This window comes from Anabrus simplex, chromosome 1 (assembly GCF_040414725.1).
Source record: "Anabrus simplex isolate iqAnaSimp1 chromosome 1, ASM4041472v1, whole genome shotgun sequence".
NCBI classification, from domain to species: Eukaryota; Metazoa; Arthropoda; class Insecta; order Orthoptera; family Tettigoniidae; genus Anabrus; species Anabrus simplex.
The window spans coordinates 1792807928-1792831261 of record NC_090265.1 but is presented as its reverse complement, the minus strand read 5'-3'; the positions used below and the strand labels follow the sequence as shown (position 1 = coordinate 1792831261).

The 23334-nt window shown below is 40.1% G+C and overlaps 1 protein-coding gene across 1 annotated transcript in view; it reads left to right on the top strand.

Annotated features, from left to right (window-relative positions):
- LOC136864461 (protein gooseberry-neuro-like) overlaps positions 1 to 23334 on the top strand; it is a 328753-nt gene that overhangs the window by 293824 nt on the left and 11595 nt on the right. The window contains exons 5-6 of the mRNA XM_068226801.1: positions 10240 to 10436; positions 22827 to 22959. Coding sequence (XP_068082902.1) covers positions 10240 to 10436; positions 22827 to 22959 — 330 coding nt within the window. The remainder of the gene's footprint in view (positions 1 to 10239; positions 10437 to 22826; positions 22960 to 23334) is intronic.

Genomic DNA, 23334 nt, shown 5'->3' with positions numbered 1-23334 from the left:
AAAAAAAAAAAAAATCTCACCGCAGATGATTCACTTGTTGACGTTCACTGGACTGTCGGGGTGCTCTAACGATCGGAGAATAAGGCTACTCGACAATAGGCTAACTAAACTACTGAAATAAGTACAAATTGGCCCAGACTTCGGTTTACAATAAATTTTATTAAATTAAAAGGAACGATTGAAAAAGTAAAAAATTAATAATGAATTAAAGTGAAACAGTAATAATACTAGCTGATTAATCCAATCGTGTGCGTAACAAACATTACAAATAAAATTATTACAACGGATAATCGAACTATTACCGTCATAATTTACAGGCGTAATTAATTACAGTATGTAAAAATAATCATCGACAAGAATTCGTCATTTCTAAATAGGTGACACACACCATAGTCTTCATTACTTGAGTTAAATTACCAACCAATTATATGAATTCAGAATCTCAGTTATAGTTAAGATTAATTAATTCAAATTTTGCACTGTTCCTAAAGCAATGAGACTAATAAAAAAGTAATGAAAGAAAGAATTCTGAATATTCACTGTTTTCTGGGAATCGTACTCCCCTCTATGACAGTCTCTTCAAAACTGAATAACCTTAACCTTTATAAGTCATTAATAAATCACCGAGGGCTGAATGCTTCTATCTGACATGCAATCAACCTCCAAATGTTAAAATGTCAATGAGTGTTCTAGATAAACTTACAAAATAGACCAATTTTATAACAAACTACTGCGTCAAAGCATAAAATTTAATGTCAATTACCTCCAGATAAATTGAATAATCAATCAACTGAACAGCTGTGTTATATATAACATTACAAACATTGATCATTACTGGTCTCACTTGGTCTCGTATCAAGACTTGCTGAATTACCAACACAATTCACCATTTCAAGATCAAATTAGTCTAATTTCACCTACAACAAATTTTTTTAAGTAGGGTACGCTGTTCAGTGGTATGCGTTTTTATTATTACTGCTATTATTATTATTATTATTATTATTATTATTATTATTATTATTATTATTATTATTATTATTATTATTATTATTATTATTATTATTATTATGTTTGCTGTTTATGAAGCCCATAAGATGCTGTTTATCTTGGTTTGACGAGAGCTCTCATTTCCCTAATTACTAACCCAACACCACGGAAAAATGTTCCGTCATATAAAAAGAAACGTAATTTTGAGAATTGACCTCAGTCAGTCACCGCCTGTTCTACTCCAGGTCAAGGAGAAATAAACCTGAAATAAAAGACATGGGAAAATCCTATACTAGCTTATATACACTTCATTGCACGCAACTACTCGTCTACGTCACCAAATTAAAAATAAATATACATTTTTACAAACACCGATTGATTTCAGCATCCAAGGAGTTGAGATCAACGTTGACCATGACCTGGATTGCTATCATTCATGGTTATCGATTGCCCTACAATGACCTATCATGACAGAATGAAGCGTACTAAACACAAACCTAGCGCACAGATAACTTACCCAGTGCCGTTAACACAAACTCAAAATTAAGCAATGTATTAAAAATTTGCCACCTCCCAACTTTTATCCACAAAGGATTATAAAAGGAAAGACACCATTTGACATTATTATCAGAAATTCAACAATTAATCTGATCTCCACTGCACGGGTCAGCGTATCTTCAATCAATCAATCAATCAATCAATCAATCAATCAATCAATCAATCAATCAATCAATCAATCATATCAAATCACTAGCTGTTACCCACGGCTTCTCTCGCGAGGATTTCGTAATTTGATAAAAATGACTTGTTCCTCGGTACTGCACTAAGACATTATCTGTAAATCTCTAAAGTATAGAAACTCACCGAAAAACTGCATTTCATTTACGCCAGAACCTCTTTGTAAACCACGTTTGTGGCATTGCCTTTAGGGGCTAAGATGACCAGGCTACTGGCAGACCTAAATCTGGATCACGGGACATGGAACTCTACATGAGAGAAACAGTCCTCTTTTATGTCAAAAAAAGAAGTTTTCCTTATTTCTACAGGAGATTCCAGATACCAAATTTCACGCCTGTAACATCTTAGTTTTCAGATATAAGTATCCTCTTAAAAGAATTCAACACCTTCTTCACTTCTTTTCGATCTCCAGCTTAAGTTGATTTTCCGAAAACAAAAAATGAGTGTTTCTTTATTTTTAAAGGAGGCTAGAAATACCAATTTTCACTTCTGTAACATGTTACGCTTATGAGATATAATGTAGATATACTCATTATAAAAACTGCCCCGCTCCTTGGCTGCATGATCAGCGTTGAGGTTTTAGGTTCACAAGGGTTCCGGCTACGATTTCGGTCTAGGTCGGGGTTTTAAATCGTGTGTGATTAATTCTTCTGGCTCGGGGACAGGTTGTCTGTCCCAACATTCTCCTCTTCATATTCACTCACCACACTACATTACCAACCACAAAACGAGCACGCAATAGTAATTACATCTCTACACATATGGTTGCCGCCAGGAAGGGCGTCCAGCCGTAAACAGGGTCAAATCCACATGTGCGACACAGTTCGCACCAGCAACCCCACAAGTGTGAGTAAAGAGGTAGAAGAAGAAGATACTCATTTTAAAAATTCACACCCATAAATGGATTTTCCAAAAAAATGTGTGTTCATTTTTAAAGGATATTCCAAGTACAAATTTTAACTTCTGTAACATCTTCGTTTTCTGTGATATGTGTATCCTCATATAAATAATTCAATTCCTTCCTCCCTTCTTTTCACCTCCCCGCCACTTAAGTGGATTTTCTGAAAACGAACATTTGTGTTCTTTTATTTTTGAAGCGGATTCCAAATACCACTTTTCCTGTCTGCAACATGTTAGATTTTTGGGATATATCGTAGATAATTTCACTGCTGTAGAATCCTCGAGCAGACGTTGCCATGGTTACGGCTGTTCATTACTTTATCCGATTCAATCAATCAATCAATCAATCAATCAATCAATCAATCAATCAATCAATCAATCAATCAATCAATCAATCAATCAATCAATCAATCAATCAACCAATCAATCAATCAATCAATCAATCAATCACTACTGATCTCCATTTAGGGCAGTCGCCCAGGTGGCAGAATCCCTATCCTTTGTTTTCCTAGCCTTTTCTTAAATGATCGTAGAGAAATTGGAAAATTATTGAACATTTCCCTTGGTAAGTTATTCCAATCCCTAACTCCCCTTCCTATAAACGAATATTTGCCCCAATTTGTCCGCTTGAATTCCAACTTCATCTTCATATTGTGATCTTTCCTACTTTCAAAGACACCACTCAAAATTATTCGTCTACTGATGTCATTCGACGCCATCTCTCCACTGACAGCTCGGAACATACCACTTAATCGAGTAGCTCGTCTCCTTTCTCCCAAGTCTTCCCAGCCCAAACTTTGCAACATTTTTGTAACGCTACTCTTTTGTCGGAAATCACCCAGAACAAATCGAGCTGCTTTTCTTTGGATTATTTCCAGTTCTTGAATCAAGTAATCCTGGTGAGGGCCCCATACACTGGAACCATACTCTAGTTGGGGTTTTACCAGAGACTTATATGCCCTCTCCTTTACATCCTTACTACAACCCCTAAACACCATCATAACCATGTACAGAGATCTGTACCCTTTATTAACAATCATATTTATGTGATTACCCCAATGAAGGTCTTTTCTTATATTAACACCTAGGTACTTACAATGATCCCCAAAAGGAACTTTCACCCCATCAACACAGTAATTAAAACGGAGAGGACTTTTCCTATTTGTGAAACACACAACCTGACTTTTAACCCCGTTTATCATCATACCATTGCCTGCTGTCCATCTCACAACATTATCGAGGTCACCCTGCAGCCGCTCACAATCTTGTAACTTATTTATTACTCTGTAAAGGATAACATAATCTGCAAACAGCCTTATCTCTGATTCCACTTCTTTACACATATCATTGATATATATACGAAAACATAAAGGTCCAGTAATACTGCCTTGAGGAATTCCCCTCTTAATTATTACAGAGTCAGATAAAGCTTCGCCTACACTAATTCTCTGAGTTCTATTTTCTAGAAATATAGCCACCCATTCAGTCACTCTTTTTTCTAGTCCAGTAGTACTCATTTTGCCAGTAGTCTTCCATGATCTACCCTATCAAATGCCTTAGATAGGTCAATCGCAATACAGTCCATTTGGCCTCCTGAATCCAGGATTCCTAGATCAGGGGTAGTGTGGTGCCAATCTCTCCGTAAGGGTTGGTTTTAGGACCTTAAATCATGGCTTCCGGGCCCGAAGGGCTTACTGAGTTTTGTTCTTTGCGTCAAGGGGATTAAATTGAGCTTCGTCTCGTACTTTTACGACTAATTCGATATTTTGCCTATATTAGCCTATTATTTTTATATCCCCCCATATGTCCCCCACCTCGAATTGTTTTGAAAATAAAATACAGCCCATGTTACTCACTGGAAATGTAGCTTTCTATAGGTGAAGTCATTTTTAAAATCGGTTCTGTAGTGTTTGAGTCTATTCGTTATAAACAAATATACAACATTTTCCTCTTGATAATATTAGGTATAGTTATACTGTAGATTACTTGAATAAGTATTTGATAATTAGTTGTGCGAATTATTTGTTCTCTATCCGGCCCTTCTTATGTGCGTAATGAGCATTACCGGAACTCCATAGTTCTCCATTTATCAATACTTATCCGTATTTATCTCGTTGTAGAACTCATATCATACCCATAGTAGTGAGTGTACAATGTATTGCGCTGTACTGTCGTCTACAGAGCTACGCGCATTTCTTACATTATCCTTCTCAACGTAATTACTATCTCAGCTTTCTCGGTGGTACATGATTGCATCACTATATGACTTGTCTGTCAGCTCATTCGCTGATCTAGAAAAAGCTCTTTAGTTACTCTGGATAAATTCACACTCAATGCTCTTCATTCTTATTCGAAATGGACCGCTCAACGTTATAATAATTCTTCCACAACCACGTTATCAATCATAGCATAGCGACAATGGCTAATTTATTCAATGTGGAAATAGAAAATCCAACAATATCAAATGGTTACCACAAACTGGCTTGATCATAAGCGATCGTGTAAATTATGCAAGCAAAATTCACAATTACAAGAAAGGAAATCTAGGTGCGCAGAATAAAACTAATAATACAGCAATTTGCTTCATTTTAGCATGAAAATTGATTCTTCTGAATTTACTGGGCTAAATCAAACGTCATAAGTAATTTTATCATCACAAAATCTATCTTTACCAATCGGATAAGGTCAGAATCTGAACCGACGTAGAACAATACTCCAATAAATTAAGACAATGTCATAATGCGTGCATGCTAAAATCAACTACCGGTACCTACAAGGTGACTGCTGGGCAATAAAAATGATATGGCTTACCTACATTGAAAATTTAACTGCTGAGCTATGATCTCGACGGCTCGCGTCCTTATAAACTAATATTTACATTATGTACAATAGACGACACCTTAGATCAAAATTCACTTACATATCGGTGGGTCGTCCGCCGTCTCACCCATGGCCCTGGTGGCTGATTTGCTGAAACCATCATGATTGCGAAATGTGACGAGGTTATCTTGTGGTATCCCGACATGGTCATTGCTTGATTTTCCACTCGATTATACACACGCATACATTCTATCTTGAGGTTACATTGAATTTATAACTACACTATACAATAACACATTGATTAAACATAAAAGCTTTACACACGGATAGAAAAACACTCTGATCTTTACACCTGATTATAGCGTTCCTCTGGCGGTGAAAATTTCTCCCTCCGCAGATCCTAAACAGCTGGGGTTGAACATTCCTTGTCTGTAACGGGACCTTGAGATTACCTTCCCTTTTTCGAGCTACTGTGCTGTGTTTACGTTTGATGTCAAGCACATCACTGTTCTGAGAATTCTGGTGGCCTCATTGAGCTATCGTGTGACTAGACATTCATTTAACAACAGCTACCTGTCCCGAGTTTCAATAAGTGAAGTCTTGTCTTATTTTATCAGCTGCTTGTCTGCTTGCTTTCCTAAGTTGAATGCCTTTTATCATTACAGCGAGAATATCATGAATATAAAATGCTGTCGCGTGTTCTAATATCATTGTCTGTACAGCAAAAATACGAAATTGTTAACCTGATGAGATAAACGGTTTATTGTCCCGCAGGCGTTCCTGCTACTTACTTCGAAAGAATATCTCATCCTTTGCGCAGTGCGCTCGAACAGTTTATGACCATTTGTCAGGCTGATTGAATGCAAATAAGTGTTTATCATCATTGTCCATGAATTAATGTTCAATGTTTATGGGTAACTTACTCTTCCGATGATCGTAACTAGCGTCTGAAATACACTAGGGCAGACTCCCCCCATGATGCGATTTCGCTACACACGAAGTTTAATAAGTCGCGAAACGCGTTAACTGAGTAACAACTGAGTAGCGATCGACAACTGAATGGTACTGAGAACTGTCAAAGACTGTAGCTTGTCAAACACTGAGAAAGAACTCGGCGGTCTCATCTCTTATATAGTCTGGGCCCTGAGGGATTTTACCTCACTGATATTCGTGCGCTCTAGGGGTGAATTTCCCTCGCATAATTTTGTCACACATGTCCAACCCCTAGTTTCTCAGCTTAGGTCGAAATCACAATATTCTTGCAATTATTCTGACTGACGTTCATTCAAAAATCGATCGTAGGTTTATTCTTTAATTTGAACGCGTGTGTGGCACCGTGCGTGGATGTAAAATGTCGGCATGTGATTCACAGCGCGGGATACGTGTCCCAACGACGCAGTTTCACAATTAACGTCACACCACATTCAATCAATTAAATAAATTACACAGAAATTATACTATTTTCACATGCTCTCGGATCCAACTCGAATCTGCATTAATACTCGTCCATTGTCCACAATAGACTAAATTATTATAGGCGCTTGTTTTGAAAGAATAATTTGGAGCTCAATGATTGGCTGAATTTTGCCTAGGGGTTCACGACTTTCTTCTGTTTGAAACTAACCACTTCTCACCGACGGGGGTTCGCCATCATTTCATCCTTGTTCGCGAATACACTTTCTCTTTCTTTTCCTGACTCTTTACGAAAATCGGCGTCCGAGTTCCCGCGAGAAAGTGACAACAGAAGTACGTAGTTGTCGATATCGTTAGGTTTATTGGAGGGCTGTCAGCAGTGCAGTTATTTAGCCATATCCTGGAACGTGTTTTAAGACTAGTGACAGAGATCAAGTTTCTGTCCCCAGAAATTATATTGGACCTCACATGCCGCCTGAGTAAACCTACGCAGCTTTGGCTGTCTTTTCGATTTAATGTTGAATAAAATAATTGTGTATTTTACATTAATTCGGGATATGGGTGCACTATTTTTATTTAATTATTTATTTACTTATTAACTCCTTTCTGTACATGGCGGGCTTGGGCTATGAAGCCTACTATTATGCCAAACCATTGTAACGGTTCAAATCCCGTTACAAGGTAATATCTGTATTTTATTATTATTATTGCATCTGTGATATTGTTATTATTATTATTATTATTATTATTATTATTATTATTATTATTATTATTATTATTATTATTATTATTATTATTATGTCCGTATTATTATTATTTTATCTGTGAGATTACTATTATTTTGTTATAATTCTTATTCAATTCAATTTTACAACGCTTGTCACTTGCAGGATTGTACTTAGATGTATGCATATATACGTGTGTGTAAAATAACACTCAATACATGTACAGTGAGAATTGTTATATATCAGATGTTGGATATGACGTTGTTATATTTTGCACTACTGGCGATTCTGCCAAGTCATTGCTACGTCATGGCTACGTCATCGTGAGCTTTCAGAAATTCGCTCAGAGACTCAGCCGCCCCAGGGGATTTCACCATTACATGCAACAGTTTGAGGCGTTGTGGGAGTATGTCAGTGTTATTTCTGGAGATTACGTAGCTGTGTCATCCAACGTCTATAAAAGGTGGGTGCATATTGTAGCGTCAGTCATTATTTAAACGGAAGCAGTACAGTGAAGAAATGTATTTAAAAAAACATGTTATAAATGGTACATAGACTTAAGAAATTAGTATTTAATGTTTTTTTAAAGTGACTCTCAGAAATTTTCCTTTTGTTTATAACTATTATTTAAGTTTAATTTTATAATTAATTATATGTAACTAGAAATCCTAATATTCTGTAGTTTGTACAATGTAGTACATATGAGATGGTTTGGCATAACAGCAGGCTTCATAGCCTGAGCCACGCCACAAGTCAATAAATAAATAAATAAATAAATAAATAAATAAATAAATAAAATGGATAAGTGAACAGTCATTATTTAAACGGAAGCAGTACAGTGAAGAAGTCTACTAGATGAAGAGGCCTCAGTCGGTCAATCAACGAGTGTGAACGAGAGATGGAGAAGACTCAGTGAGCCATTGATCATTGGTCATTGAGAGAGTGAGGCCAAAGTTAGTTGGTCACTTAGTTGAAGACACGGACGCAAGGGCTTACCATGGAGTCAGAGAGGGATACCACCTTTTATGAGGTAATACCATGTTGACTTACAAAGGAGTCAGATGATATGGAGAAGAAGCAGTCACAAGGATGTATCACCAAATTAGGCGTGACACATCTACAGTAAACACCAGATCAAAGGATTACGTCGTAATTACACTCAAAGTGTTGAAGGTACAGTCAAGTGAATCAGTGAGGGAAATATTTCGTATAAATTGTTAAATGTCCGGTCAAGAAGAATTCAAATTCATGCCTAGTTTCTTTCAGTTGCAATGTCATAATATCATATTTTCATCTGTTTTATCGCAACAAGACTCACTATTTTTTGATATTATTTAAAGAATATATATTGTTCTATCAAACGAATTCATAGTTTCATTTCAATGACAGTAAAATATCTTAACCTCAAAATTAATGGGGAAACTGAACGCCAATCTCCTTTTCCCAGAACTTATATGGTATGTTGTCAAAAGTAAGCTTATTACCCCACACCCTAGAGATAGTCAAGAGTCTCATTCTATTATTGCTGCACTGAGTGGCAGCTGGCGCCCTTCAAATAACGTATGTGTAAGTAAGCAGGTAACAAGTAAGTGTGAGTACAAGGTCCGACGAGTGTGTATTTTATTTAATGAATGTTAATTTTCATATTCTTCAAGTTAAATGCAGTTGTATAAGTTTGTAAAATTAGACAGCGAGTTATGAAGAGTCTCACCATATAATTATACACCAGAATATAATCGAAATTTGAAATTACCGAATGAATATACAGTATTAACTATGATTCAAAACTAAATCTTTAATAATGTAAACTGTAGTGTTACCAACCGTGTATTTACATAATATTATTTTAACAATCGAACTTTCGAGAATGCTTCGTAGTTTCCTTAATCTCACTTTCTTCTGAATAACATTAGGTTACTTACGTCTCTAGTTTCATCTGGGTTAGAATTCCAGGAACGTATGGTCCCCGACACAAATGCGTTGTTGTACACGCATGCACAGAAATGGTGTCCCGATATAAACAAAGCATTGCTGCAGGTAGTCAGCCCGCTACAAGACTCTGTTGTGATTAAAATGGACACAGTGGTGGATGTGTAGCAATACACACACTGTGCCTTCAGATCTATCCGTTCACTACCTTCCCTCCATTTCACTAATGGATGGGGTCAGTATTGATTTTTTATATCCATTACAGTGCCTGCGTGATGAGTGGGGGTCGTATTGATGACCTTGAGGGTGCTCTGCCTGAGGGAAACAGGTAGTTGAAATCTATTCTGAGGTAATCTGGTTTGGAGTGTTTTATGAAGAAGAGAAACAGGATTGTACTTACTTCCGTCAACTGATTTAATCAGGATAGCTGATGCAGGAATGAGCTGACATGACGGTATCGCTCTTATGGCAAACTGTTCCCCTTTACGTGTATACAGTTGACCTTTATCAATAACCGTACAAAGTCTTCACTTGTTTTCTTTGGTTATTTATTACACTCTCTTTACAAACTAATATTCATAAACGCGTACATCGACCGAACTGTGCTGTCTTGAATTTGGTTACCCCACCGTTCGGTAATAAATTGATTTGCCCGAAAATACAATGTAATAATTTCTGTTTCGTCACAGCGTCCGTCTATGAAATGTAAATATTTATTTTCTTTCAGGACGATGTGGTGACGACTCCGACACGGAATCCGAGCCAGGTATCCCGCTCAAGAGGAAACAACGTCGCAGTCGGACCACCTTCTCCGGGGACCAGCTGGAGGAGTTGGAGCGAGCCTTCCAGAGAACGCAATACCCGGACGTGTACACCAGAGAGGAGCTGGCGCAGAGGACTGGACTCTCAGAAGCTCGCATACAGGTCTACTGCTCGTGAGCTAGTACACAAACTTAATATTTTTTAGCCGTTAAGATCGTCGTTGAAGGGTTAATGTTTATACAACTGCAGCAGTAATGCTATCTAGTGGACAGGAAAGGTAGACGAACAGATAGAGCCAAGGCCGTCTCGAAGCTATTACTGCCTGCTCTGTGCCACTAGTTTAACACGGGAAGGCGCAAGTACCAATATTTCTTAAAGTCGCCGTAAGACTGCAGTCATAGATGCACAATCTTCTGTGTTATTGATGTATGCATATGTATGAAAATCTGAGTTATTTCGTACAATGAATGAACGTGCCTATTCACTTCCGTTTGTACAAGTGATATTTTATATAAAACTGTGAATGAATTTATCAAATTATGCTTATAGATATTTTATAAAGTGTACTTATTTTCTTCCCTTTGTGCAAGTTATCTATTTGTAGTACTGAAACTTCAGATATTTTCCCTAGAAATATTCAAGTGTTGTGTACCATTTTGCAAATCTCGCCAGGTGGTTCGCAGCCAGAAGAGATATGATTCCGTGAAATACCGTCGAGAAGGGAACTAAGAGTAAAGTAGCTGTCGACTATACTTAGGAAAGGCCCTAATAAACGAAGTAGTTGGATATCCTCGGATCACTCTCCCATCCATAGCATCTGGTTAAAGCCATGTGGGACAGTAAGTTCCTTGTGATAAGAATTGTGACGGAGAATCAGAAAACAAACGTCTTCATGTTCAGACATTTTGGACATCAAATATCCAAAATAATGATAATGTCCCAGTCACTCTAGAAACACTAAATTAAGTCCTAATTTGCGGGTACCTACTTGGTTCGTGTTGTTGAAGAAAGGATGGAGTGTGGCATTTGCGGCAACAACATCTCACTGCCTAGAGCTTCGACAGCACTAAGTGGAACTGATTGTGCATCAGGACAGAGGAGGACTTCGATACCCATAACCTTGTTTTGTTGCTCTGATGAAGCATTTGCAGGAGTTTGTTGAAGCTGCTGTGCCCCAGTGTCTGAAAGCCTTCAAAGCGTAATACGAGGACCTGCTACTTCTTCCCTTTCAGAATATGTTCTGTTACAGTGTGAAGTCAAGGAACATCAGCAAACTGTTAGTGATATTATCCTAACCAAGTTCGTAAGATATCTATAAACTGATAACGCGTTGGCAAGAACACCAAACGTTAGCCACCCGGTGTATCACTCCAAGTCTTCGTCCAGAAAAATCTTTAAATTGTGACATGAAGACTTCATACAGGTAATTTTACCGATATTTAATATTACTGAACTCATTTAGGAGCTTCGGTAAACATATGACTATTCTTCTTCTTCTGGAATGGTGTTGTTGGACTCATTTGTTATCGTCCAGTCACGAAACCAGATTAATAACTTCAACACGGACACATATATCACTCGTAGTGAACGTTAAAAGTATAGTTGATAGAAGAAAGAAAAGAAACACCATAGGACTCACACAAAACATGATGACCTCATACGGGTTAAGGCGATTTATATCCCACCAAAAATATGACAAAACATTTTGCAATGGAAGAGTGAGAACAAAGAGGCTGTTAAAGGATTATAATACAATATGTGCATCATGAAGAAACTGATTTATGCTGTTAAAAAGAGTAGGAGTTAGAGAGGATAGTAAACACGAAATACTTGTAGGGAAGGGGATATTCATGTTAAGCAAAGAGGATAGGAAGCGCTGGCGGGGTTACATCAAAAGCAGGACATTCTAACAGGAGGTGATTACTGTCGGTATCAGGCAAGCCACAAACACAGGAAGTTGGGGGAGAAAGATGAAAACTATTTTTATATTGGGGAGTACGAGCATGATTAAAACGTAGACGAATAATAGATGTGATGTGGCGCCGAGAGTACGTGCCATAATAAAACCACGGTTTAGGAGGAATAACAGGTTGTAATAGATGATAAAATGTCCCTTTTCTCGTGACGATTCATTCCAATCGGACTGCAATTGCTGATACGATATAGCCCGCACTTCATGCATGAGATCAGAAGGAGGGATCGCTAGAGAAAGAGGGGGAGATTGTTGTGATGCTCGTTTAGCTGCTTGATCAGCAGTCTCATTCCCCATGATACCAGAGTGACTGGGAACCCAAACCAGAGTTTCGTATACGCCGGAAGGAGTAAGAATATATAAGAGATACTTGACGCTATATAAGTACCAGTTAGGGGAAGAAAGAGGCGAGCATAAGGCGTGCAGAACATTTTGAGCTTCAGTGAAAATCGTAACCTTATCATACGTATGTGACCTGATGGTAATGAGGGCTTGTCGAATAGCAAACAATTAGGCGGTAAAAACAGAAAAGGCAGAGGGGATGGAAAACTCAGAGAGAGTATACGGTTGAGGGATATAAAAGGCTGCTCCAACGCCGTGTACTGATTTTGACCCGTCAGTATAAATATTTACTTCCCTTAAGTAGATGGAAAGTCAAATACGTTTAGTTGCAAGAGGGGAAGGAGGAGTAGAATGTGTTTGACAAGAAAGTGATTCAGAAGAAGATATAATTACTTGAGGACAAAAGGACTGACTATCATAAGGGATCGAGTATAAGGGCAATGTGAGTGACCGGAGGAGCTCAACTTCTCTCGAGATAAGAGAACGAAAGGCGGTATATAAAGCAGGGACACGATTTCCACGAGGAGGTTGTGAAGAATATAAAAGTCGTAGCTTGGAGATAAGCTGAGACCGGGTGACAGCAAAACGTTTGAGGACACACTTAGCGGCTATGGTCTGTCGTCGAATCTTTAAAGGCTGTTCACCGGCTTCTATTAATAAGGCGTTGGTTGGTGTAGTTTTAAGTGCTGTTAAACAGACACGTAGTGCGTGGTATTGTATTGTATTTTAACGTGCAAAGGTAGTAGCAGAAGCGGTGTCGATAAAATGAGTGCAATAACCTAGTAAGGATCGAATAGTTGCTCTGTAAAGGCGAATAGCTGTAACGGAGTCAGCGCCCCAACTTCGACGGGTGATTGTACGTAATATAGTAATAAAACTATCAGTTTTACGTTGAAGCGAAATCACATAAGGAGTCCACGATAATTTGTGATCTAATATGACTCCAAGGTAGGGATGCTGATTGACGAAGGGGATGGTAAGACGATCAAGAAGGAGAGGAGAACGGTTAGGTGCGCGAGTATGGGTAAAAAGCATTGCAGCACATTTGGAAGGCGAGAGTCAGAAGCCATGTTCATGTAACCAGAGAGCAACCTCATGAAGGACACACTCCATTTTTCTCTTACACACATCAAGACTATAATGTGAAACGTATAAAACATAGTCGTCGGCGTAAGCTAAAACTCGGGCGTTTTTTGTAATTATACGTTCTAAATCTCGCATGTAAAGCGCAAAGAGGATACCGCTTAGTATATCACCCTGCGGGACTCCGTGCGAAACGTGTCTTCCTGGAAATGGAGGGTAGGGAGATTTGAGAATGAGGGTACGAGAAATATATAGGCGTTCTAATAAAGAAATAAAAGCAGAAGGAAAACCAAGGGAATCAAGGCAACACCATAATAGGTGTAAAGGAACGGAATCATAAGCTCCTTGAATATCAAGAAAAACGGTAATAGTGCTATATTTACGATGTCTAGCTAGTAAGAGATCAGTTAACAGAATATTGAGCGGATCTTGTGTGCTACGTCCTTTAAAAAAGGCATAGGCCTACTGATATTTAAGAAGGATTTGATGTTTCTCCATAACGCAGAGAAGACGCTGTAGTAGAATTTTTTGAAAAAGTTTCCTAATACAGGAACTTAAAACAATGCCACGATAACTTAAAGGAGAAGAGGGATCTTTCCCAGGTTTAAGAATTGGGACTAAATGAAAGTTGTTCCACTGTGTCGGCACCTGTAAGGTGAGAAGGATATTATTAAAAAGAGAAAGTAAAACAAGATGACCGGAATGGGGTAAAAGCCGGAGCATAGTGTAAGTTATACTAAGTTTATAGGACCAGGAGACGTAAAACGGACTGTAATTAGGACAGTTGGATGGGTTGAAGTAAAACAGAAAATTCGGGAGATATGGGATGGGAGGAGGAAAAGGGAGGTGGAATTGTGAAGTTAGGTGTTAAAGTATGTAGACAAGAAAAAAGGACATTAGGCAGAATAATAGAATGCGCAGGATGCAAAGAAGTAACACGGGTTTGCGCGCGAATGCGTTTTAAGGGGATGTTGCAGATACGCGGTGATAAAGAGAGGAGATGAAGGCTTTCCAAGACTCGCGTATTTTTGCATTAAATATGCGTTTGATGCATGCATTATGGCGTTAAATGTTAAATAATTAGAAAGCGTAATATTCTTACGATACAATTTAAATAAAGCTGTTCGTCACAGTATTATAAACATATGACTAAAGTGCAAAGAGTTTTGTAGTCTGTCGTCATAATAATGTGTTAAAAGCTTTGTGCGTCCATGCCTGCCATCCAGCGGAGCCTATTCACAAAAAGCCTCACATAGAGCAGGCAGTATAGGAGGATAAAGATGGCGGTGGACAGAGCACACGCCAAGAACGAGGGCAGGAAAGAAAGTAGCGTAAACGCGGTAGTCAATTTGCGTACGCGCTTTTCTTGGCAACACATGTAGAGAGAAGGTGGAGCTACCCAACACACCCAGTAGTAGTTCAGGTCTTGCAGAATATTCGGTAGCAGGACCTCCCACTTCCACCGTGACAACAACTCTCGCAAAGGAGAAGCATTATGACACTGGGCATTGTCATGCAGGACAGTTGACGGATCAGTCCTACTGATCTGCATTTGGGACAGTTGTCCAGGTGGTAGATTCCCTACCTGTTGTTCTCCTAGCCTTTTATTATATGATTGAAAAGAAATTGGAAAATTATTGAACATCTCCCTTGGGAAGTTATTCCGATCCCCACCTCCCTACCTATAAACGAATGTTTGCCAAATTTGTCCTCTGGAATTCCAACTGTAACTTTATATTGTGATTTCCCTACTTTTAAAGACACCATTCAAACTTAAGCCAACTCTCCGCTGACAGCTCGGAACATAACGCTTACTCCGAGCGCTCGTCTCCTTTTCAAAAGTCTTCCCAGCCCAAACTTTGCAACGTTTTTGTAACATTACTCCTTTGTCAGAAATCACGCAGAACAAATCGAGCTGCTTTTATTTGGATTTTTCCAGTTCCCGAATCAAGTAATCCTGGTGAACGTCCTATACACTGGAACAATACTCTGGCTGGGGTATTACCAGGATTTATATGCTCTCTCCTTTACATCCTTACTACAACCCCTAAACACCCCCATAACCATGTGCAGAGATCTGTAACCTTTATTTACAATCCCATTGTGATTACTCCAATGAAGATCTTTCCTTATATTAACACCTAGGTACTTACAATGATCCCCAAAGGGAACTTTCACCCCATCAACGCAGTAATTAAAACCGAAAGGACTTTTCCTATTTGTGAAACTCACAACCTGACTTTTAACGCAGGTTATCATCATACCATTGCCTACCGTCCATCTCACAACATTATCGAGGTCACGTTGCAGTTGCTCGCAATCTTGTAACTTATTTATTACTCTATACAGAATAACATCATCAGCAAACAGCCTTATCTCTGATTCCACTTCTTTACACATATCATTGATTATATAAGAAAACATAAAGGTCTAATAATACTGCCTTGATTAATTACAGGGTCAGATAAGGCTTCAACGACTATAATTCTCTGAGTTCTATTTTCTAGAAATATAGCCACCCATTCAGTCACTCTTTTTTCTAGTCCAAAGCACTCATTTTTACCAGTAGTCTCCCATGATCTACCCTGTCAAATGCCTTAGATAGGTCAATCGCAATACAGTCCATTTGGCCTCCTAAATCAAGATATCTGCTATATCTTGCTGAAATCCTAAAAGCTGAGCTTCAGTGGATTATACTTTCCTAAACCCAAACTGCCTTCTGTCAAACCAGTTATTAATTTCGCAAACATGTCTAATTTAATCAGAAAGAATGCTTTCCCAAATCTTACGTGCAATGCATGTCAAAGTGACTGGCCTGTAATTTTTAGCTTTATGTCTATCACCCTTTCCTGTATGCACATGGGCTACTCTCCATTCATTTGGTATAGCTCCTTCACCTAAACAATAATCGAACAAGTATTTCAGATATGGTACTATAACTCAACCCATTGCCTTTAGTATATTACCATAAATCTTATCAAATCCAGCTGCTTTTCTAGGTTTCTACTTTTGTATCTTTCTGTAAATGTCATTGTTATCATAGGTAAATTTTAATACTTCTTTAGTATTTCTCGCCTCCCCTATTTGGACATTATCCTTGTAACCAACAATCTTTACATACTGCTGACTGAATACTTCTGCCTTTTGAAGATCCTTGCATACACACTCCCCTTGTTCATTAATTATTCCTGGAATGCCCTTCTTTGAACACGTTTCTGCCTTAATGTACCTTTACATACCCTTCCATTTTTCACTAAAATTTGTATGACCACCAATTATGCTTGCCATCATTTTATCCTTAGATGACTTCTTTGCTAGATTCAATTTCCTAGTAAGTTCTTTCAATTTCTCCTTACTTTCATAGCCATTTCTAACTCTATTTCTTTCCAACCTGCACCTCCTTCTTAGCCTCTTTATTTCTCTGTTATAATATAGTGGATCTTTACCATTCCTTACCACCTTTGCCAAACCTATTTTCACATTCAATCAATCAATCAATACTGATCTGCATTTAGGGCAGTCGCCCAGGTGGCAGATTCCCTATCTGTTGCTTTCCTCAACAATTGCTTTAAACCCATCCCAGAGTCTGTTTGCATTTTAAAAACTTCCTCATGCCTGTTTTATCAGCCTTGTGGTACTGCCTAATAGTCCTAATTTTAATACCTTCCTTTCTTTCACATTTATTTTTAAGTACGACAAAAACAGCTTCGTGATCACTAATACGATCTATTACTTCGGTTTCTCTATAGAGGTCATCTTGTTTTACCAGCAGCACATCCAAAATATTCCTCCCTCTAGTTGGTTCCATCACTTTCTGAATCAGCTGCCCTTCCATATCAAGTTACTTGCCATTTGTTGTTCATGCTTTTCGTCGTTCGCATTACCTTCCCAATTGACATTTTGTAAATCAGAGCTGTTTTCTACAAGTATAGCCACCCGTTCATTCACTCTTTTGTCTAGTCCAATTGCACTCATGATCGACCCTATCAAATTCCTGAAGCAGATCAATCGCGATACAGTCAATTACTGTAGACCTCCTGAATCCCAGATATCTACTATACCTTGCTGGAATCCTACAAGTTGAGGTTTATCGAAATAACCTTTCCTAAACAAAAACTGTCTTCTATCGAACCAGTTATCAATTTCGCTAACATGTCTAAATATAATCAGGAAATCCGAATCTCCGATTGCAAAAGAGAAACAAAACAAAACATTTGAAGATAAGATTCGAGCCATCACCGAAAGGAGTGAAGGGCAATACCCAGCTATGCCATTTAGCCAACCGCTCGTGTTTAACGTTTGCTAATCGTTTCTGTTTCTACCACATTCGCCCTGGATGAGATCCAACTGAAGCATGCACCGAGATGCATCGAGAGTAGTGCATCAGTCTCGAGTATCTCAAAGGAGAGTTATGCCACCCCTACGCGCACCTCAAAGGTGCATCGAGAGTAGTGCATCAGTCTCGAGTATCTCAAAGGAGAGTTATGCCACCCCTACGCGCACCTCAAAGGTGCATCGAGAGTAGTGACATCAGTCTCGAATATCTCGAACGGGAGTTTTGACCATCACGACCATTTAGACTCGACACAGAAATAACTGTTTTGCCAAGGAATATACTACTGTTATACAATCCTTTTGCTTAGCTCATTGTATAAGTTCCTCTCCATGGAACTTCCAAAAATTGCTGTTTTTCATTATGGAAAATGTGTACATCACTACCTTCTTCTTGAGAAGTTTTCATTCTGTGCCCGAAGGGTGGGGCGGGCCCCCTAGAGAGTTACGCTCTCTCTCGGGATGGGAGAAGTGGAGAGAATAGGTCGGTGTGGTCGATGGGAAAGATGGCTAATGGGGCTACGGTGTTAGGAATGATAGGGGATTTGTGAGAGAGGATGTTTAGAAAATGGTTGGAGTTATACAAGAGTGTCAGGGTGTAGTTGATTGTAGAGGAGTGTGGCGGCGATCTGGTTTAATGAAGAGGTGAAAAGTCTGAGATGGGCAGCTTGCAAATGCCGTAGAAAGAAGGAACAAATGGAGAGAGGAGGTGGGCGAACAGAATATCGATATTGTGGAGGAGGGGCTGGCCGGTGCGACGTCGTGTGGGCCTAGGAGATGTTCGAGGAGGGGAGCGTGAAGGTTCAACTTTATGGCGATGGCTGAAGGTGTAGACTCCGTTGAGAAGAAAATGGCGGACGTCTGCTTCGGTAGATAGTTGTAGCCGGACGAAGAATATAAGTCCAATTCTGTTCTTGATTCGGAAAGCCCTGTGTGCCGGAATGCGTGTAGCGTGCAGTTCTCGTAGTATGATTGATACAGAGATGCAAGGGTCGACATCTCGGATGACGCAGCTATACATTTATGGAGAAGACTGAGATGGCGCTGGTGGCGATGGTAGTTGCGCGTCAGCGATCTGAACTTGTGGTGTAGCTAGTGAGACTTGAAGTGACTGACGTTGCAGATGAGGGGGGCGGTCCGATGACAGAAGTAAATGGGAGTACACGATCGGAGAAGGATGAGAAGACGTAGTCGTGGTGAGAGAAGCAGAAACATGGATGCGACTGGAGGTTGTTGTTGTTGTTGTTGTTGTTGTAGTGAGGGTGGTGGTGGTGGTGGTGATCATTGTGGGAGGAAGGAAAGGATCGTAGATGGGGAGGCCAACTTTCAGTGCGGAGTCAGCCTATGTGAAGTCGGCGGGAGGTGTAATTAAATATGAAGAGCCACCCGACCGAACATAAATAGAAGGAGTTGCGGAGATTGGAGGTGCCCAATAACAGCGATGTCGATGAAAAACCCATCATTATCTTTTTCCTATGTTTTCATTCCCCGCCTGAAGGGCGGAGCGGGCCCCCTAGATCGTTACGCGATCGCTCGGGCCAAGAGATGGGAGCGGGTCGAGGAGACGTGAGGGAGAAGGAAGGTGGGTAGACGAAGTGAGAAATGACGGGAGATGTGTGTATGCGATGGGAGAAGATTAGGAGGAAACGCCAGGAGGAAGATGCACAAAAAGCAGGCGGAGAGTAGTGGTGATATTATTAAGAGATGTGGTGAGAAGGCGGATTATATCTAATGTTGGGAGGGGTAGGAGGAAGTGACTAAATTCGGGAGGGGGTGGACAAAGGGGTTGAGTGGTGGAACAGGAGGAGGGCCAGGCCGGGGGCGACGATGCGTGTTGTTGTGGAGAAAAGTTGAGGGTGGGGAGCGAGAAGGCTCCATTCGGTAACGATGTCCATGGATTCGGGCGCCGGTGCTAATAAGGTGGTGGACGTCATCTGGAGTGGGAAGATGGTGTCGCACCATATATGTGGGGCCGTTGACGTTGTGAATCCGGAATGCGCGTCGAGATGGAACGCCTTCTGCTTGGAGTGCCTGTGTGATGTCCCGTTCTGAGATGTCCGGTGCTATCCCACGGAGAACACAACTTGACATAGCGTACAAGGATGGTGGCGGCTGCTGGGGCGAAGATGGTGTGGTGGGCAACGGCGGAGCGGTCGAAGTCGAAGTCAGTGAGGTGGTAGGGGGTTGCTGGGGTGCAGTAGTCGAGGAAATTGGCAGGAATGATGACATTACGGGCAAAGGGTGACAGGTCGTGACAATAGCAACTGGAGGTTGGGAAAGGGTGTAGGCGGACGTTGTAGTGGTCGTGGTGGTTGTAGTTGTAGAGAAGGAAGGCGATGATTTTGGATGCGATGTCCGTGGTTGAGACACGTTGGCGAAGGGAACAATAGAGGGGTTTGCTGATATCTGTTCTAGGATGTACGAAGGAGTTGGCACCACTGCGTAGGTTCTATGGTTAATAGTCGCACCGGAGGCTTGCAGTCGTCGCAGGTCGTCCTCGTTGGCTAGATATACTAGAATCTGCGATGAAGGTGTGGAAGTTGCGCCATCCTCCAGTCTGTAGATGTTGTCAACTTGAACACCGAATGTGCGGAGGTCGATGGAAATGTCGTCGTCAGAGACGTGCAGAGCAAAATCGGGGAGGAGCCCGGTAGGCATTATTGTTAGGGAGGCCGACTTCATACTCGGTGCCAGGCCGATATGCTTTATTAAGTCGTCTAGGTAGCTAGATAAAGATGAGCACCACCCGGCCGAGCAAAAATATTTGGAGCTGATGTGGAGTTTCGTAGTCCTTAAAGGAGATAGGTGCCTTCCATCACTGTTCATTCATTCATTCAATTGCTTTCATTCCCCACCCTGAAGGGGAAACACCCTCTCTCTGGCCAGGTCCACAACTATTGAAAACGTCAGGATTTACGCCATGATATTTGCTATAATGCTGAGGGTAGTAATATCCGGATTGCAAATAAATTTAATACACTTATTCAACTTAACCCAATACTTCCGGTTTTATAGCAAATTTTTATCACCATTATATATAGTTAGTTTACTCGATGCATATTCTACAGTATCGCAGATTTCTATAATCCAGTAAACACTGCACCGACACAACGCTAGAAATCAGGCCATCGCCCCCTGCTCAACGATGAGGTGTGGACGGCTGCGATCAGCGCGTCATCTTGCGTGGTCCAACAGCTCTGCACTCTGATCGGCCAACCGAGCAGAGGAGGGGTGGCTCCACGCCTCTGCATTCGGGACACGGGACAGGGCTGGACCTCACGGCTGGCCCCAACTGTCGGCTGTTCTGAGAATGGATTTCCTTGGTTTTCCATTCTCCTGCAGTTAGGCGAATGCCGGGACAGTTCACGGCCGCCAACCCTCTCACTTTCTCCGAGCATCTTCACCGCCCTGAGAGACGAAGTTACCGTGTAAGATGCCCGGCACCCGCTTCATGGGGAGGAATGAAACATTTTAGTAGTATTATAGTAGTGTAAGGTGTTAGACACTTCAAACTGTTTTAGCAACAAAAAATGAGGATTAGGGGTGTTGTTTTACTCATTATAATATCATTTATGAAATATGAAGGATTCTGTGAAAGCAATGATCATTGATCTGCATTTAGGACTGTGTATACTTCAAGGAATTCATGTCGGTGCTTTTATTATTCACATTTACAATTATATAACCTGTAGATTTGTACAAGTTATTAGACTTTCCAAGGTTGTTTAGCAGAAATAATGAGGATTACACGTGTTCTTTTACGTGTTATAATATCATCGATGAATAATGAAGGATGTTTATTCAATCAATCAATCAATCAATCAATCAATCAATCAATCAATCAATTAATCAATCAATCAATCAATCAATCAATCAATCAATCACTACTGGTCTGCATTTAGGGCAGTCGCCCAGGTGGCAGATTCCCTATCTGTTGTTCTCTTACCCTTTTCCTAAATGATTGCGAAGAAATAGGAAATTTACTGAACATCTTCATTGCTTATTCCAGTCCCTAACTCCCCTTCATATAAACGAATATTTGCCTCAATTTGTCCTCTTGAATTCCAACTTTAACTTCATACTGTGATCGTTCCTACTTTTAAAGACGCCACTCAAAGGTATTCGTCTACTAATGCCATTCTACGCCATCTCTCCGCTGACAGCTCGGAACATACCACTTAGTCGAGCAGCTCGTCTCCTTTCTCCCAAGTCTTCCCAGCTCAAACTTTGCAACATTTTTGTAACGCCACTCCTTTGTCGGAAATCACCCAGAACAAATCGAGCCGCTTTCCTTTGGATTTTTCCCAGTTCTTGAATCAGGTAATCCTGGTGAGGGCCCCATACACTGGAACCATACTCTAGTTGGGGTCTCACCAGAGACTTATACCCCTTCTCCTTTACATCCTTACTACAACCCCTAAACACCCTCATAACCACGTGCAAAGATTTTTTCCCTTTATTTGCAATCCCATTTATGTGATTACTCCAATGAAAATCTTTCCTTTTGTTAACACCTACGAGCTTACAATCATTCCCATAAGTACCTTTGAATCCATTAACGCAGTAATTAAAAATGAGAGGGCTTTTCCTATTTGTGAAACTCTCAACCTGACTTTTAAGCCCGTTTATCATCATACCATTGCGTACTGTCGATCTCACAACATTATCGAGGTCATTTTGCAGGTGCTCACAATCTTCCAACTTATTTATTACTCTGTACAGAATAAAATCATCCGCAAAAAGCCTTATCTCTGATTCCGCTTCTTTACTCATATCATTTATATATGGAAACATAAAGTTTCAAAATGTTGGTGGTGTTGCAGGTGTGGTTCAGTAACCGGCGCGCGCGGTGGAGGAAACAGGCTGCGGGTGTTCACCACATGACACCCTTCAGTGCACTCTCAATGTATGGGGCAGCGCCCACCCCCGAGCAACTCCTTGTATCCTCTACAGCAGGTACGTACAGAACATTGGCTGGCCCATTCTTATCCCCTTTGTTTTTTTATGGCGTAGGGAATATTTCATTTTCACGCCCTTTGTGGCCTTATTTTTTCTTTTGTTATTAGTATTAAGCTGTTATTCCTAGAAAATACAGTAGAGACAATACACGACACTTACGGATTTCGCCTTGCTAAAATGGGAGACAATTCGACGGTGGCGCTCCTAGTGACTTGACCTGAACAAATCGCGCTAAATTCAAATATCAATGGAAATGTATATGCGGAAGTGGATAAATAAATTACGTCTAGAAAAAAGTGGTATTGACATATTAACTTCGAAGTTGCTAAAGCAATTCTGGATAAATGAATGAAGAATTATTTAAAAGGTTAT